Source organism: Elephas maximus, chromosome X (genome assembly GCF_024166365.1).
Source record: "Elephas maximus indicus isolate mEleMax1 chromosome X, mEleMax1 primary haplotype, whole genome shotgun sequence".
Taxonomy (NCBI): Eukaryota; Metazoa; Chordata; class Mammalia; order Proboscidea; family Elephantidae; genus Elephas; species Elephas maximus.
Genome location: NC_064846.1, coordinates 49,060,197 through 49,078,476, shown reverse-complemented (window position 1 = coordinate 49,078,476; position 18,280 = coordinate 49,060,197). Strand labels below are relative to the sequence as shown.

Sequence of the window (18,280 nt, the reverse complement as noted above, 5' to 3'; positions counted from 1 at the left end):
TGAAGAGAAACCAGATAACTGGGAGCTCCTAAAAATCAAACACCTATGCTCATCTAAAGACTTCACCAAAAGAGTAAAAAGACCACCTACAGACTGGGAAAGAATATTCAGCTATGACATCTCAGACCAGCGCCTGATCTCTAAAATCTACATGATTCTGTCAAAACTCAACCACAAAAAGACAAACAGCCCAATCAAAAAGTGGGCAAAGGATATGAACACGCACTTCACTAAAGAAGATATTCAGGCAGCTAACAGATACATGAGAAAATGCTCTCGATCATTAGCCATTAGAGAAATGCAAATTAAAACTACGATGAGATTCCATCTCACTCCAACAAGGCTGGCATTAATCCAAAAAACACAAAATAATAAATGTTGGAGGGGCTATGGAGAGATTGGAACTCTTATACACTGCTGGTGGGAATGTAAAATGGTACAACCACTTTGGAAATCTACCTGGCGTTTTCTTAAAAAGTTAGAACTACCATATAACCCAGAAATCCCACTCCTCGGAATATACCCTAGAGAAATAAGAGCCTTTACATGAACAAATATATGCACACCCATGTTTATTGCAGCACTGTTTACAATGGCAAAAAGCTGGAAGCAGCCAAGGAGTCCATCAATAGATGAATGGTTAAATAAATTATGGTACACTCACACAATGGAATACTACGCATCGATAAAGAACAGTGACGAATCTGTGAAACATTTCATAACATGGAGGAACCTGGAAGGCATTATGCTGAGTGAAATTAGTCAGATGCAAAAGGACAAATACTGTATAAGATCACTATTATAAGTTCTTGAGAAATGGTATAAACTAAGAAGAACACATTCTTTTGTGGTTACGAGAGGGGGGAGGGACAAAGGGTAGGAGAGGGTTATTTACTGATTAGTTAGTAGATCAGAACTACTTTAGGTGAAGGGAAGGACAATACTCAATACAGGGAAGGTCAGCTCAACTGGACTGGACCAAGAGTGAAGAAGTTTCTGGGATAAACTGAATGCTTCGAAGGTCAGCGGAGCAAGGGCAAGGTTTGGAGACTATGGCTTAAGGGGACTTCTAAGTCAATTGGCATAAAAAACTCTACTATGAAAACATTCTGCATCCCACTTTGAAGTGTGGCATCTGGATCAAAGGAGAATGAAGAACACCAAGGTCACACGATAACTATGAGCCGGAGACAGAAAGGGCCACATGAACTAGAGACTTACATCATCCTGAGACCAGAAGAACTAGATGGTGCCCGGCCACAACCGATGACTGCCCTGACAGGGAGCACAACAGAGAACCCCTGAGGGAGCAGGGGAACAGTGGGATGCAGACCCCAAATTCTCATAAAAAGACCAGACTTAATGGTCTGACTGAGACTAGAAGAATCCCGGCGGTCATGGTCCCCAAACCTTCTGTTGGCCCAGGACAGGAACCATTCCCGAAGACTACTCATCAGACATGGAAGGGACTGGACAATGGGCTGGAGAGAGATGCTGATGAAGAGTGAGCTACTTGTATCAGGTGGACACTTGAGACTGTACTGGCATCTCCTGTCTGGAGGCAGATGGGAGGGTAGAGAGGGTTAGAAACTGACAAAACGGTCACGAAAGGAGAGACTGGAGGAAGGGAGCGGGCTGACTCATTAGGGGGAGAGTGAATGGGAGTGTGTAGTAAGGTGTATATAAGCTTATATGTGACAGACTGACTTGATTTGTAAACTTTCACTTAAAGCACAATAAAAATTATTAGAAAAAAAATAATGGATCAAGTTTGGTAGTCCCCCAGTAACTGGAAAATAAACCATTGGAAGTGTGAAAAAAAATTATTACCATAATGCAGAAACACTTTAGTTACAAATATAAGATTTTATTCACCTGGACAAACATAAGCACTTAAGTGAAGAAGGTATCATTCAGTAGGCAATGCTAACACTTTGTGGGAGAGATCATGATCCCCATGACTAGAGCAGTGAGCATTGTGGTAGAGATTTAGAGTTAAGGTGTATTTTATTCATTGTTACTGGTAAAAACTTATTTTAATTGTTCAAATGGGTATGAATTCTTTTAAGGCTCTATTAGAAGAAAACTCAATACAGATGTTCATTGAGGAAAAAATGGTTATATGTGAATTATCTCTGACCCCCCAAAAAAACTTTCAATGTAGTTGAGGAGTCAAAGCTTGCATATATGAAACCATTATAGACATGACAGAATAAGAGCCTACTTTAATTAAGCTCTTAGGGTAAGCTTTCTATCCAGGAAGTCTTCATGGAGGAAGTGGGATTTGAGATGTATACTGAAGAATTAACCGGCTTCTTCATGTTAAGATAAACTTTACCTCTTGCTATAGAACAGGTGGTTTGTTTGTTTTTTTTTATAGAACCAACTGTAGCTATTGGTTGACATGCTTACTGGTTGAACTGCACTGTCGTATACTAAGAATGTTGAGCACAGCTTCTGAAGTCAGAATGCTTGGATCCAAATTTGGATTCCACCACTTCCTAGCTGCATCACTGTAACATGGGGATATTAATAGTTTCTTTCTTATAGGGTTGTTAAGGATTAATGAGAGTAATGCATCTACAAGTAGTAGGAACAGCATGAGCTCTGGATTTTGACAGACCTTGGTTCAAATCCCAACTCTGCCACTTGCTAGTGACCTTAGGCACTTGACTTCTCTAACCCTTGGTTTTCTTATTTATAAATGGAGATAATAAAGCCTAACTGGTAGGGTTGTTCTGATGAGTAAATGAAGCAATTTATGTAAAGCACTTAGCAGAGTGCCTGACATAGTAAAAGCCCTATAAATAATGACATGTTGTCATACAAATTAAGTCATGTAGCAACTTCAGTTTTATCTTTTTATTTATGATTTCAGGGCGAACCTGGCCTGCCTGGATACCCAGGCAACCCTGGTATCAAAGGTTCTGTGGGAGATACTGGTTTGCCTGGCTTACCAGGGACCCCTGGAGCAAAAGGACAACCAGGCCTTCCTGGATTCCCAGGTAACATTCCTTTTCTTAAATTCTAACTTTCTTGGAGTTATTTTTTCTTTCCTTATCTACTCTAGCCAGGACCACAGAGCAACTTCTTATTTGGCAGACTTGTATTCTATTTCCCAGATACTGACTGGCAACAAAATCTTGAACTAGTTCTTTATCTTAGCCCAAATTTCTTTCTGTATAAAATAGAATGAGTATTACCAACTCAGCAGGACAATATCCTGTGGGCAGAGAGACTGTGTGGTGGAGAGTTTTTCAATCTTTGACCGCTAGCCACAAGTCAATTAGAAGGTCTTACTATTTTTGTAGGTGATAATATACACTGCCAAGCCCTAGCCTGCTGCTGATTCTCTTAGCAAATTGTACTCAGGCACACAGCTGGTGGCTGTTGGTAGAACAATGGTACAGTTCATTCAAATGGCAAGGACTGAGTCATTCAAGTAAAAGAAATTGGCACTATAGTCAAGCAGGTAACCTGAACTAGATTATTATAGTATCTGCTGTGTTCATGCTTGTATTTAGTTTTTTTTTTTTTTTTTTGTATTACACAGTGGAATGGATGAATGGGATTTTGGTTATATTTTTCTTTCTTTTTTTTTATTGTGCTTTAAGTGAAAGTTTACAAATCAAGTCAGTCTCTCATACAAAAACTTGTACACACCTTGCTATGTACCCCTAGCTGCTCTCCCCCTAATGTGAATTGACTCGACAGCAATGGGTAATGGATTATTGAAGAAATACTTGTGTACTTAAGGCTATGGAAATATTCTCTTATATTTTTTCTTACCACATTTAATGTTTAGGCCTTCACATTTATGTTTATGATATGTCTTGAATAAAAATATTTTTATGCTATTAGGTAGGGGCCAAGGTTCATTTTTTCCTTAAAGAGCATGAGTTCCCCCAATAAATTGCAGTGGCTTCTTGTCAGGAAATCAGATTACCAAATATACACCAAAAACCCAACCCACTGCCACCAAGTTGATTCTGACTCATAGCAACCCTATAGGACAGAGTAGAACTGCCCATAGTGTTTCCAAGAGTGTAATCTTTACAGAAGCAGACTGCCACATCTTTCTCCCACAGAGTGGCTAGTGAGTTTGAACTGCCAACCTTTTGGTTAGCACCTGAGCGCTTTAACCACTAGCCACCATATATATGGAGACCTACTTCTAGACTCTATTCTGTTCCATTGGTCTAATTTTCCTATTCTTGCTTCAACAGGACACTGTCCAAATTACTGTAAATCTATGTTAAGTCTTAAAATATGATAGTATAAGAGCTACAACTTTGTTCCAACTTTTTTGATTTGTCTTGGCTATTCTAGGTATTTTCAATAAATAAATTTTGGGAATCAGCTTATCAATTTCCATGTGAAAAAAAACCTACTGAGCTTTCAATTAAAATGGAATAAATCTCCAAAGGACTAATGGGCCACATCTACCACGACCTCCACTAGACTGAGTTGAGTAAAACTAGATGGTGCCCGGCTACCACCACTGACTGCTTTGACAGGGATCACAATAGAGGGTCCCAGACAGAGCTGGGGGAAAATGTAGAACAAAATTCTAACTCAAAAAGAAAGACCAGACTTGCTGGCCTGACAGAAACTAGAGAAACCCTGAGAGTATGGCCCCCAAACACCCTTTCAGTTCAGTAACGAGGCCATTCCTGAGGTTCACCCTTCAGCCAAAGATTGAACAGGGCCACGAAACAAAACAAGACTGAACGGATGCAGCAGCCCTGGGGCAGGGACTGGAAGGCAGGAGGGAACAGGAAAGCTGGTAATAGGGAACCCAGGGTTGAGAAGGGAGTGCTGACATGTCATGGGGTTGTTAACCAGTGTCATAGAACAATTTGTGTACTGTTTGATAAGAAACTAGTTTGTTCTGTAAACCTTCATCTAAAGTACAAAAAAAATTACAATTAAAAAAAATAAAAATAAAATGCAATAAATCTCTAGGTAACTTTGGGAAGAATTAATATTTTAACAGTATTTATCTTCCAACCCATGAACATGTTATCTGTTCATTTATTTAGGTATTTAACTCAACAATGTTTTCACTTTTCATATTGGAGACTTTGAACATCTGTTGTTAAATTTTTTCCTGGAAATTTGATGTTTTCTGATGGTATTTTATATGGTATTGCTGTTCCAAGCTCATTTTTCAATTGTTTGTAGGTAGTGTATAGAAATAACAATTGGCTTTGAAATATTAAACTTGCATATAGGAAAATTGTTAATTTCACTTATTAATTCTAAGAGTTTGTTTATAGAGTTTTTTTTTTTGTTTTATTTTCTAAACTAACATATCACCTCAGTCATTTTTACTTCTTCCTTTCAGTTCCTTAGGCTTTTTATTCTTTTTCTTGCCTAATTACACCGATTACACTGATTAGGACTTCCAGTACAATGTTTAGTAGAACTGGTGATAGAACATGATATCATTAATCTTTTTCCTAACGTTAGAAGGAAAACGTTCAATATTTCTCCATTAAATATGTGTTAACACCAGGGTTTTTACACGTATACTTCTTAAATTAAGGCAATTCCCTTCTATTCCTTGAATTTACTGAGAATTTTTGTTACGAATGGGTGTTAAGATTTATTATATTCCTTTTCTGAATCTACTGACTTGCTGTTGAGTCGTTTCTGACTCACAGCAACCCTTTAAGACAGAGTGAAACTGCTCCTTAGGGTTTCCAAGGAGTGGCTGGTGAATTCGAACTGCCGACCTTTTGGTTAGCAACCAAGCTGTTAACCGCTGCACCACCAAGGCTCTGAAATCTACTGAGATGTTCATAAATTTGTCTCCTTTACTCTGTAAATATGGTACATTATACTGATTGATATTTGATGTATTTGTATTTTTACGGAAACCCTGGTGGCATAGTGGTTAAGTGCTACGGCTGCTAACCAAGAGGTCGGCAGTTCAAATCCGCCAGGTGCCCCTTGGAAACTTATGGGGCAGTTCTACTCTGTCCTGTAGGGTCACTATGAGTCGGAATTGACTCAACGGCAGTGGGTTTGGGTTTGTATTTTTACAAAAATTTAAAAAATGCAAAAAAAAAAAAAACCCTTGCATCTTGGGGATAACCCTCACTGATCATGATGTATTATTATTGTTAAGTCTTGCTGGATTCAATTTACTAATATTTTAAAAAATCTTTTGTATATGGTCATGAGAGATCTTGACCTGTAAATTTTCTTTCTCACAGTACGCTTGACAACATTTTGGTATCAGGAACTTCCTAGCCTAATAATATGAGCTGGGAAATTATAAATCTTACAATTCATTGCTACTCTTGCAGCTTTAAACAATCAGTTGACTTCTAAAGAATGTAATACAAGAAAAAATGTAATTTTATATTGACCTACATATTTTTCATTTCCAGTACTCTACCTTCCTCTAGATTCAAACATCTATTAGGTATCATTTCCCTAAAGCCTGAAGAACTTCCAGTATCTTCTGTAAAGTGACTTTGCTGGTGACAGATTGATTTACCTTTTATTTATCTGAAAGTGTCTCTGTTTTGCTTTCATTTAAGGAAAAATTCCCCCAGACTTAGAAATCTATTTTTTATATATTTACTTTCTTCATTATTTTAAATATTTAAATATTTCTTCCACTGTCTTCTAGCCTCCATGCTTTACTGATTAATAAGTCAGCAGTAATTCTTATTTTTTTCTCCTTTGTGTTATATCTGGTTTTTCTCTGGACACCTTTAAGATTTTCTGTCATTGGTTTCCAATAGTTTGTCTTTTTTGTGAATAATTGTGTTTGTATTTATTTTGCTTGGAATTCATTGTCTTCGTCAGAGTTCTCTAGGGAAACAGAATCAGTGAGATCTATTTATCATCTATCTATCTGTCTGTCTGTCTATCCATCATCTATCTGTCTATCTATCTATCATGAGAAAGAGAGAACAACAGAGAGATTTACTTCAAGGAATTGGTTCACGCCATTGTGGGGGGCTGACACATACCAAATCTGTAGGTCAAGTCACAGGCTGGAGACACCTACTGGCTGAACTGATTGTGGGGCACTCCAAGATCCATAGGTCAGGTGACAGAATAGAGAAGACATCCTGTAGGCTTGCATCCCCCACAATTCAGGTGACAAGAAGAGCGAAGAGTAAGAGCGTTCTGGCAAAATGTGTATGTTTAGTCTGGAAGCAGAACAAACTCTAGGGAAACTTCTTCTAAGGCTTTCAACTGATTGAGGCCCACCCACATTATGGAGGGCAATCTGTTTTCCTTGAGGCCAACTGCGTTAATCACATGTAACTACTTTATAATAGCAACTAGGCTAGCATTTTACCAAACAACTGGGCACCATAACCTAGCCAAGGTGATACATAAAATTTGCCGTTACTCACCTCCACAATAATTTTGATTTCCGTTAGGTTCTTTTTAGTTACCGTATTTCTGAAATTTCAGGGTTTTTTTTTTGCCCATTATATACATCTGCCTGTAGATTCTTAACGTATTTTTTATGATTATTTTAAAGCATATTTTCCGTTTATTCCAATATTGTAGGCATCTGTGGGTCTATTTCTGTTTGTAGTTCTTTACTTCTGAATAAGAGTTACATTTTCCAATTTCTTTGCTTCTATTTAATATTATTATGATATATTGAATGTTGTGAATAGTATAATGTAGCAATTTTGCTTTCTGTTATATTCCTGTGAACGGTGTTGAATTTTGTTCTATCAGGCAGTTCAATAACTTGAGAATCAATTGATCTTGCAATGGTGGAGTATTAGGTTTTGTTAGAGCAGAGCTATTTCCATTTTGCCGTTACTCTTAGACCTGACATGTGAAGTTTATTAGTAAGGTGTGGCCTTTGCAGTGTCATTTCCTTTTACACTGAAAATTTTCCTTTTGTATTTTTTTATAGTGGAATCTGTTAATGACAAATTCTCTCAGCCCTTGTTTGTCTGAAAATGTTTTTATTTTGCCTTCATTTGTTATTCAGTTGTTATAGGCAGAATTCTAAGATCCCCCCTACCAAGATTTCCAGCTCCTGGTTATTCAGTCAAACACTAATCTAGGGATTTCTATGAAGTAATTTTGCAGATGTCATTAAAATCTCAAATCAGTTGATCTTAAAACATAGCAGTTATCCATTTGGGCTGAATCTAATCACAAGAGCCCTTAAAAGTGGAGTTTTCTCCAGCTAGTGGCAGAAGCCAGAGAAATTTGAAGTATGAAAGGGATTCAGCACAAAGGAGGATATCTATTACTGAGATGGAGAGGCCCATGCAAGGAAAATGTGAGTGGCCTCCAGGACCTGAGAATGGTTCCCAGCTGATAGCGAGCAAGGAAACAGGGATCTCAGTCCCACAACTCCAAGGAACTGAATATAGCCAATAGCATGAATGAGCTTGAAAGCATATCCTTCCCCAGCACCTCCAGATAAGTGCCCAGCTAAGCTGTGCCCAGACTTATTACTGACAGAAACTGAAATAATAAATGGGCATTGTCTTAAGCCACTAAGTTTGAGTTAATTTTTTATGCAGCAATAGAAAAGTAATGTACTGCTCCTCTGGTCATTCTTTAAGTTTTTACTCGCCTCCCCAATATGGCTGCTAAGTGTTTACTTTGAGTCCTTGAGTAGTTGCTTTCTGTATTGTGTCCAGAATTTTTTATTGTAATCAATGGGAAAGAGGGCCTTACTGCATCTTGGCTGACCTCAGAAGTGTTTAGGTATAAATTTAACAAAACCTGCTATGAGAAATTTTAAAATACCTAAATTAATGGAGAGATATATTCATGGACTAGAAGACCAAAATTGTTAAGATACCAGTTCTCCCCAAATTGATCTATAGATTCGAAGTATTCCAATTAGTAACCTAGCAGATTTTTTTTAGTAACAAATGATAAGCTGATTCTAAAATATATATGGAAATGAGAAGAACCTAAAATGTCCAAAGCAATATTGAAAAGGAAAAACATAGTTGCAGAACTTACACTGATTTAAAGATGTACTGTAAAGCTACAGTAATTAAAACAATGTGGTACTGGCATAAGGATTGGCAAATAGATCAATGAAGCAGAATAGGTAGCACAGAAAGAGACTCATATTTGTAATAATTTGATTTTTGATAAAAGTGCCAAAGAAATCCATCAGGGAAAGGAAAGTCTTTTCAACAAATGGTCCTAAAACGTCAGGATATTCATGTGGAAAAAAATGAAATTCAAACCATACCTCATACCATATAGAAAATATTATTTGAGTTGAATCTTAGTCCTAACATAAAATCTAACACCATGAAGCTTTTAGAGAAAACATAGGTGAATATTTTCATGACTTAGGGCTAGGCAAGGTTTTCTTAGGACACAGAAATCAATAACTGTAAAAGAAAAAATTGATATATTAGGCTCAATAAAATGAAAACTTCTGTTTATCAAAAGACAGCGTTAAGAAAATGAATAGGAAAGCAACAGACTAGGCGAAGATATCTTCAAAATATATATCTGACAACAGACTAATATCTGGGTTATGTAAAGAGCTTCTGCAACTCAATAATAACAAGACATACAATCCAATTTTAAAAATATGAAAAATTTTAACAGACATTTCACCAATGAAGATATATGAATGGCCAATCAGCACATGAAAAAGTGATCAATATCATTAACCATCAGAGAAATGCAAATTAAAACCACGATGAGATAGCTCTACATACCTTCCAGAATGGCAGTTATTAAAACAACTGACATCACCATATGTTGTGCAAGGATCTACAGCAACTGCAATTTTCATATATTGTTGTGAGTGCAAAATGGTTTAGCAATTTTTCATAAATGCTAAACACACAACTACACTCTGACCTAGCAATTCTACTCCTAGGTGTTTACCCAAGGTAAGTTAAGACATATGTCCACAAAAAGACTTGTGCAAAAATATCCATAGCAACCTTATTTCTAGTAACTAAACTCTGGAAATAGTCCAGGTTTCCATAAATAGAAGAATGGATATTTTTAACAGCTAAAATCTGGCAACAACCCAAATGTCCAACAATGGGTGGGTGGATTTTTAAAAAATCGTGGTATATACATACAATGGAATCCTACCAATTCTACTGGTATAATATGGTGGTAGTTATTTTTATGTTTATAGATATATAATTGTGCCCATAATTTTCACCATCCATATGGAAGACTCAGATTCAATTCCCAACCAGTGCACCTCATACACGGCCACCACCCATCTGTCAGTGGAGGCATGGGTGTTGCTGTGATGATGAACAGGTTTCAGTGGAGCTTCCAGCCCAAAATGGACTAGGAAGAAAGGCCTGGTGATCTATTTCCCAGAAAATCAGCCAGCGAAAGCCCTGTGGATCACAAAGGTCTGATCCGCAACCCATCATGGGGATGGCTCAGGACAAGGCAGCATTTTGTTCTGTTGTGTGTGGGGTCTCGCCATGAGTTAAAGGCAGACTTAACTGCAGCAAACAACAAAAGCAACTGGATAAATAAATTTAAAATTTAAATTTTTTCTTAAAAATATGCAGCAAATATCGGCATCTTTTGGGTTCCCTTTCTGTTTTTCACTGCTTATATGCCAACGCTATAAATCATACCTCTGAATTGTAGCCATCAAAATAATGCAGTTTTTCTTTTGTTTTTAATTGCGCTCTTTACCCTAGGAACCCCAGGCCTTCCTGGACCAAAAGGTATTGATGGTCTTCCTGGGAACCCTGGCCTTCCAGGAGAACCTGGTCTTATCGGTAAGCATGTTATGTAAAACTAAAGCTCATGTTCAATTTGGGAAAGTCACATCTTTTCTGTGAGCTATGAACATCTACAAGGCAAAGAAACATGGTGATCCTTCACTTAGCTCTGCTTGTTTGTTAGGTGCAAAGTGAACAACTGTTAATAAAAGTTAAAATTATTATGGGATCTTATTTTCTGGGCTTCGTTTCTCTGGGGAGTTATTTCAGATATCACATAATAGCAGATAGAAGTTCTGATTTTTAGAACTGCAGGGTGTAGCAGTTTTTTTTGTTTACCAGCTTCTAAAGGAAATCACTTCTCTTGGCCTCGTATCAGGCCTATAATGCCGCTCCTTCCCACCTTACTGTCTTGGATATCCTAAAGCCATTTATTTATTTATTTAGGCATACCTCTTTTTATTGCGCTTTGCTTTATTGTGCTTCACAGGTATTGCATCGTTTTACAAATTGAAGGTTTGTGGCATCCCTTCATCAACCAAATCTATCAGCACCATTTTCCAACAGCATGTGCTCACTTTCTGTCTCTGTGTCTCATTTTGGTAATTCTTACAATATTTCCAACTTTTTCATTATTATATCTGTTATGATGATCTGTGATCAGAGGTCTTTGATTTTACTATTGTAATTGTTTTGGGGACCACACACCCCCCCCATATAAGATGGTGAACTTAATAAATGTGTGTGTTCTGACTCCCCCACCGACTTGCCATTCCCATCTCTCTCCCTCTCCTCGGGCCTCCCTATTCCCTGAGACACGACAGTATTAAAATTAGGCCAGTTAATAACCTTACAATAGCCTCTAAGTGTTTAAGTGAAAGGAAGAGTTGCATATCTCTCACTTTAAATCAAAAGCTAGAAATGATTAAGCTTATTGAGGAAGGCATGTCAAAAGCCAAGACAGGCCAAAAGCTAGGCCTCATGTGCCAAACAATCAAGCTGTGAATGCAAAGGAAAAGTTCTTGAAGGAAACTGAAGGTGCTACTCCAGTGAACACACGAACGGTAATAAAGTGAAACAGCCTTATTGCTGATATGGAGGAGAAAGTTTTAGTGGACTAGATAGATCAAACCAGCCACAACAATCCTGTAAAAACGACATGGGAGCAGTGCCTGACCTCCTCCAATCCCACAAAGGGGAATGAGAACCATGATCAACGGTCTAAGGCTGGTTCCTATGAGGTGGCGGTTAGACATGCCTCCTCTCTCCACCATCTCTACCAGCTCTGACACCAACTGTCCCACCCATAGCACTCTCTACTGGGTTCGATAATTCATTGCAGTGGCCACACAGAACTTAACCACCATAATGACAATTACGGGATTTATTAGGGAAGTAACAGTTACAATTCAGGCTCAAGAATACTCAGGATACAGTTCTTCCATCAGGATAGTCTCTCCCCACCTGTGCTCAGAGGCACACCTCTCCCTGGTCCTCAGTCTACCCAAAGGCAGCCAACTTTCTCTCTCTGTGGGCCGGGAAGCCCACCGTGCTGTCTCCTGCTGCTAGGTCTCTCCTTCCCTGGTGGTGGTGGTGGACTCCTCCTCTCTTCTCTGGAATTGGCTCTCTCTTAAGGCAAAACCAACCAATTCCCTCACTGGGCCACAATTATCTTGTTTGCACAGCCCTGCCCAATCACCTGGGTGACAGTCACAAGACCATGGCTAGAAAGGCCACACACAAAATTAATTAATTGCACCACAACTCCCTTAAGCCAAAGCCTAAGCCAGAGCAAGGACCTAACTCTTCAATTCTATGAAGGCTGAGAGAGGTGAGGAAGCTGCAGAAGAAAACTTTGAAGCTAGCTGAAGATGGTTCATGAGGTTTAAAGAAAGAAGCCGTCTCCATAACATAAAAGTACAAGGTGAAGCAGTGAGTGCTGACATAGAAGCTACAGCAAGTTTTCCTGAGGATCTAGCTGAGATAATCGATGAAGGTGGCTACACTAAACAACCCATTTTCAATGTAGATGAAACAGCCTTGTATTGGAAGAAGATGGCATCTAGGACTTTCATAGCTAGAGAGGAGAAGTCAATACCTGTCTTCAAAGTTTCAAAAGACAGGCTGACTCTCCTGTTAGGGGCTAATGCAGCTGGTGACTTTAAGTTGAAGCCAGTGCTCATTTATCATTCTGAAAATCCTAAGGCTCTTAAGAATTATGCTAAATCTACTCTGCCTGTGCTCTATAAATGGAGTAACAAAGACTGGATAACAGCACATTTGTTTACAACATGGTTTACTGACTATTTTAAGCCCACCGTTGAGACCTACTTCTCAGAAAAAAAGATTCCTTTTAAAATGTTACTGCTTATTGACAATGCACCTGGTCACCCAAGAGCTCTGATGGAGATACACAAGGAAATTAATGCTGTTTTCCTGCCTGCTAACACAGCATCCATTCTGCAGCCCATGGATCAAGGAATAATTTCAACTTTCAAGTCATAATTATTTAAGAAATACATTTCGTAAGGCTCTCGCTGCCATAGATAGTGATTCCTCTGATGGATCTGGGCAAAGTAAATTGAAAACCTTATGGAAAGGATTCACCATTCTAGATGCCATTAGGAACAGTCATGATTCATGGGAGGAGATGAAAATACCAACATTAACAGGAGTTTGGAAGAAGTTGATCCCAACCCTCATGGATGACTTTGAGGGGTTCAAGACTTCAGTAGAGGAAGGAACTACGGATGTGGTAGAAATATCAAGAGAACTAGAGTTAGAAGTGGAGCCTGAAGATATGACTGAGTTGCAACAATCTCATGATAAAACTTTAACAGCTAAGGAGCTGCTTCTTATGGATGAGTAAAGAAAGTGGTTTCATGAGATGGAACCTACTCCTGGTGAAGATGCTGTGAACATTGTTGAAATGACAACAAAGTATTCAGAATATTAGCTAAACTTAGTTGATAAAGCAGCAGCAGGGTTTGAGATGATTGGTTCCAATTTTGGAAGAAGTTCTACTGTGGGCGAAATGATGTCAAATAGCATTGCATGCTACAGAGAAATCTTTCATGAAAGGGAGAGTCAATCGATGAGGCGGACTTCATTGTTATCTTATTTTAAGAAATTGCTACAGCCACCCCTACCTTCAGCTCCCTGATCAGTCAGCAGCCATCAATATCGAGGCAAGACTCACCACCAACAAAAAGATTACAACTCACTGAAGGCTCAGATGATGGTTAGCATTTTCTAGCAATAAAGTATTTTTAATTGAGGTATATACATTGTTTTTTTAGACACAGTGCTATTGCACAGTTAATAGACTACAGTATAATGTAAACATAACTTTTATATGCACTGGGAAACCAAAAATTTTGTGCCACTCACTTTATTGCAGTGTTCAGAACCGAACTTGCAGTATCTATGAGGACTTGGAACCGACTCGACGGCAGTGGTTTGATGCCTGTATATCAGTAAATAAAGCCATTTAGGATATCTTAAAAATGAGAAACTGAAAAGTTTGGGATAATGAGGGAATGATTAGGCTATTCCTTATTCTCATTATATCCCTTTGTTTATTTTATGCTTCATTTCCACAAAATTTCATGATTTAAAGGAGTGTCTCAGAAGCTCTTTGTGTCTTTTAGATAAGACTAGCTGAAGGTAGTGTGTAGAGAATGGGAAATATAGAAGGAAAAGGGAGTTGAGAAGATGGGTGTAAACTGATGTGCTCTGTTCTTTAGGTGGTGGAGGTCGTCCTGGCCCACCAGGGCCTCCAGGTGAAAAAGGCAAACCAGGTCAAGATGGTATTCCTGGACCAGCTGGACAGAAGGGTGAACCAGGTGCTATATATTTTTTTATTCTTTCTAGTTTTCTAATTTCCTCCTTTTCTACTTTAACTTTTGTCCTTTTTACCCACAATGAAAGTTTATCTTTTTTCTTACCTTTTAAGCTGCCACAGACTTTTCCCTTCCAAATTATCTTCTTCCTTAACTTACTAAGGATATTATCTCACATCTGCATTCTTCTTATTAAAGACTCCTTTGTGGCCCAGTTCTTCACATCAAGAAGTTACCCAGCTTTTTCAAACTTCTGTGGATGACCTTTCCTTATGCAATCTATATTCCATTTATATATATTCATATGATATGTGGATATAGGGGCATATTTAACACTCATCACAAATAGAATATATATTTATTCTATTCTCATGTAGTTTTCTCATGTTAGATTTGTAGTTCCATGTTGGAATAAGTCTTCTCTCAGTTCCATGTAACTATACATTGTAGCAATTAATAAAAATCTTAATGATCTGAAAATAGTTTGTCCTTATTTCAGTTGCTTTATCCTTTTGAGATTTTTGATTTGCACCCTGACAGGTCAACCAGGCTTTGGAATCCCAGGACCCCCTGGACTCCCAGGACTTACTGGTAAACTTTAATAAAACATGCTAAATCAGTCCATAAAAAGAATATTCTCTAGTATGCTTATTTTTCCATTTGTACCATTTACTGTAAAGAATGCACATGCAAACCCAGAAAACACAAAGCTAGAGTTATATCTCAAAGCATTTCCTATTTAGCAATTTAGTGTATAGAGTTAACCTGTATAAAAACATGCATCCTTAAGGAAATTTACGTGTTGGTATCTCTTCATTAACTTTATAAATAAATACTGAGGAAATGCTAAAGAAAGAAGACAAAATTATAGGGAGATTTCACTACAATTTTTTTAGCCTTTTTAGCTGGAAAATAAAACACTCTTTTCCCCCTATGGAAGCAATATTGAGGTAATATAAGGAAATTCTGTGGAAATATGTATCAATCAATAAATCAAGAAAGTATCTCTTAGAAACTCAATCTGAATTTACTTCTTGCATATTTGGATGGATGTGTGCACGCATACACATCTACCTTCCCTCACTTGTGCTTACTGTCATTGGTAATCACGCAATAGTTAATCACATGACTAAATGTATAGCAGCCCTATAGGACGGAGTAGAACTGCCCCACAGTGTTTCCAAGGAGTGGCTGGTGGATTCAAACTGTCCACCTTTTGGTCAGCAGCCGTACCTCTTAACCACTGCGCCACCAGGGCTCCTAAATGTATATAGATATATGTAATATATATGTTTATGTTCTGAAATTACCATTGGCTATTCTATGGAGGCTTTTCTCAAATACACCCATATCGCCCAGAAATTCTGATATCCTTTCCATGATTCCAATATGAAAATTATTGCTTTTAAGTGCCACTGTTATATACCCCCCAGGAATGTTGGTGGTGCAGAAAAAATACTGAGAACAGTTTGTCTAGATTGTTATTACAAATCTTGAGTAGAATGGTCTTCAGGGACACACAGCAACCATTAAAGATCCACATCTTCCATTAGACTCAAAATATTGTTTCAGGAATTTCTTCCAGCCATCTCAAACCTATTGTTGCAGATACTGTATATATTTCCTTTTTTTATTTTTCCTCACAGGTACTGGTCATATGATCATTGCACTATGTAGTAATACAAAGGGTAGCTTTCAAGATGCAAGCTACTATTGTTTCTACCTTTCAATTTATACTGTAATGATGGTTCTGATAACAGATACATATGTTTAATGGGAAGAATTTTTTTTGAGTGGGTTGGGGATTCACAGTAACCATAGTAAATACCATTACTTGCTCTAGTAAGTGTAAGTAGCTTTCACTTTGTAGGTAAGTCTTTTTTAAAAAAAAAAAAAGTCTCTTAGTATCATTTAGTGTGTTCTCTAATGTCACTTTGTTTTCATAGGTCAAAAGGGTGATGGGGGATTACCTGGCATTCCAGGAAACCCTGGCCTTCCAGGTCCAAAGGGCGAACCAGGCTTTCAGGGTTTCCCTGGTGTGCAGGGTCCCCCAGGCCCTCCTGGTTCTCCAGGCCCTGCTCTAGAAGGCCCTAAAGGCAACCCCGGGCCCCAGGGTCCTCCTGGGAGACCAGGTATGTACATCAGTGGTAGGAAAATGGTCTGTTTATTAGTCCATTTATTGCATTTTGCTGGTAGGTTATTCAGTCTTTAGTACTTTTGAATTTGTCTTTTAAGAGCTTGCAGGTGGATGGCTTGGCTTATACCTATCTCTGTCAATTTCTATGGCATCTAATATTTCTTTTCAGTAATATATTTTATCATTTATCAAAGTTGAAGTAAAACAAAACAGCTTGGAAGAAAACAAGGAAGTAGCAGTTTTATTAGTCTGTTTATTAAAGGTAAAACTATGCTGATAACCTGGCAGCAAAATGCCATCTGCATTTTTAAATGTGAGCTTCTCAGCATGACATCACAGAAATCATTTTAGTGGTCACCAAATAGATGCTTGTGGTCCATACCAAAAGTGTTTCTATGGTTCTGTCATGATCAACAGATGTCACCAGGCACAATAAACAAATTTTATCTTCCTTAGCAACTAGGCAATCAAATTTATCTTCACCATCACAGCATGATCAAATTGAATAGTAATCTCTTCATACCAGCCTCATGTCTGTACCGCATTTGTCCTGTGTAAACTGCTTTAGTAATCTCAACTTTGCATCCAATGTTCACCTTTTCATTTTGTGTCTGTGCAGTGTCATTTCATTTTACTAATTTTTTGGAAATGCTCATTTTCATCCTGAGTTAATTTTGCTGAGTCCAGTCACTGGTGATATGTTATGAGTAGATTTTTGAGGCTTGGTCTTTAATTTTTATGTTTCTGGTAATTGAGAACTTGGCCTTTGTTGATTTAAAAAAAGATAAGAGAAATCTAAAATTAAAGAAACAAAGCAATTACCCTTTTACTCCTTGACAATCTCTGACTTTTTTTTTCAAATGCATTTAAAAATGAAGATTGCCATTTAAATTACAGTAGACTCTAAAGTGACGGGAGTTAATTTTAATAAGATATGCTCTAAAAACATGAATTAAATGGAATCATGTATTGTGTTCAGAAGATCATTTTCAAAACCAGATTTTATTTGCTCTGATTTGATTGTTTATAGAGGTTACGATTTAAGGTTTTACTTTGGTTTACTATTGAAGAAAATCAGTGACAATCTCCTCAGCCAGGTTAACTCTCTTGCATGTATTGTAAAGAATTGAATTCCTTGCTTGGTTATGCATGCCATAATTCAAATAAACCAAACTATTACCCTTTTTATATTTTAATCCGCACTGTGGTTGTTTGTTCTTACTAGTAATGGTTGAACATTACTTTAAGATATTTCAACATAAAGCAATTAGTCACAAAGGCTATTAAAATTTACTATTAAATCACAAAAGCTATTAAAAGTACCATTTCTAAGGAAACAATAACAAAAGTAGTCAGAAGATTAACGCACATCTCATGAGTGTGTGTAACTTCTTAATTTGTTCATAAACTGCAAATTAAAATGGAGTTTTAAACCCAGCTACTGTTAGAATTGATTGTTCTAGTCTGAGCTCTTAGTGATGATTATTATAAAAATGATTTCTGGCCTTTCAAAATATGTAACATGGTATTTTCATTTTAGTGTTGTCTCTAAGTGGTGATAATTTGGTTTAATTTCAGATGCATGAATATGAACTTTCAGAGTATTCTTTTATTGAAGT

The 18,280-nt window shown here is 37.6% G+C and overlaps 1 protein-coding gene across 1 annotated transcript in view; it reads left to right on the top strand.

Annotated features, from left to right (window-relative positions):
- COL4A5 (collagen type IV alpha 5 chain) overlaps nucleotides 1–18,280 on the top strand; it is a 301,445-nt gene that overhangs the window by 259,123 nt on the left and 24,042 nt on the right. Inside the window, exons 37-41 of the mRNA XM_049871358.1 lie at nucleotides 2,879–3,005; nucleotides 10,659–10,739; nucleotides 14,429–14,527; nucleotides 15,065–15,115; nucleotides 16,471–16,656. Coding sequence (XP_049727315.1) covers nucleotides 2,879–3,005; nucleotides 10,659–10,739; nucleotides 14,429–14,527; nucleotides 15,065–15,115; nucleotides 16,471–16,656 — 544 coding nt within the window. The remainder of the gene's footprint in view (nucleotides 1–2,878; nucleotides 3,006–10,658; nucleotides 10,740–14,428; nucleotides 14,528–15,064; nucleotides 15,116–16,470; nucleotides 16,657–18,280) is intronic.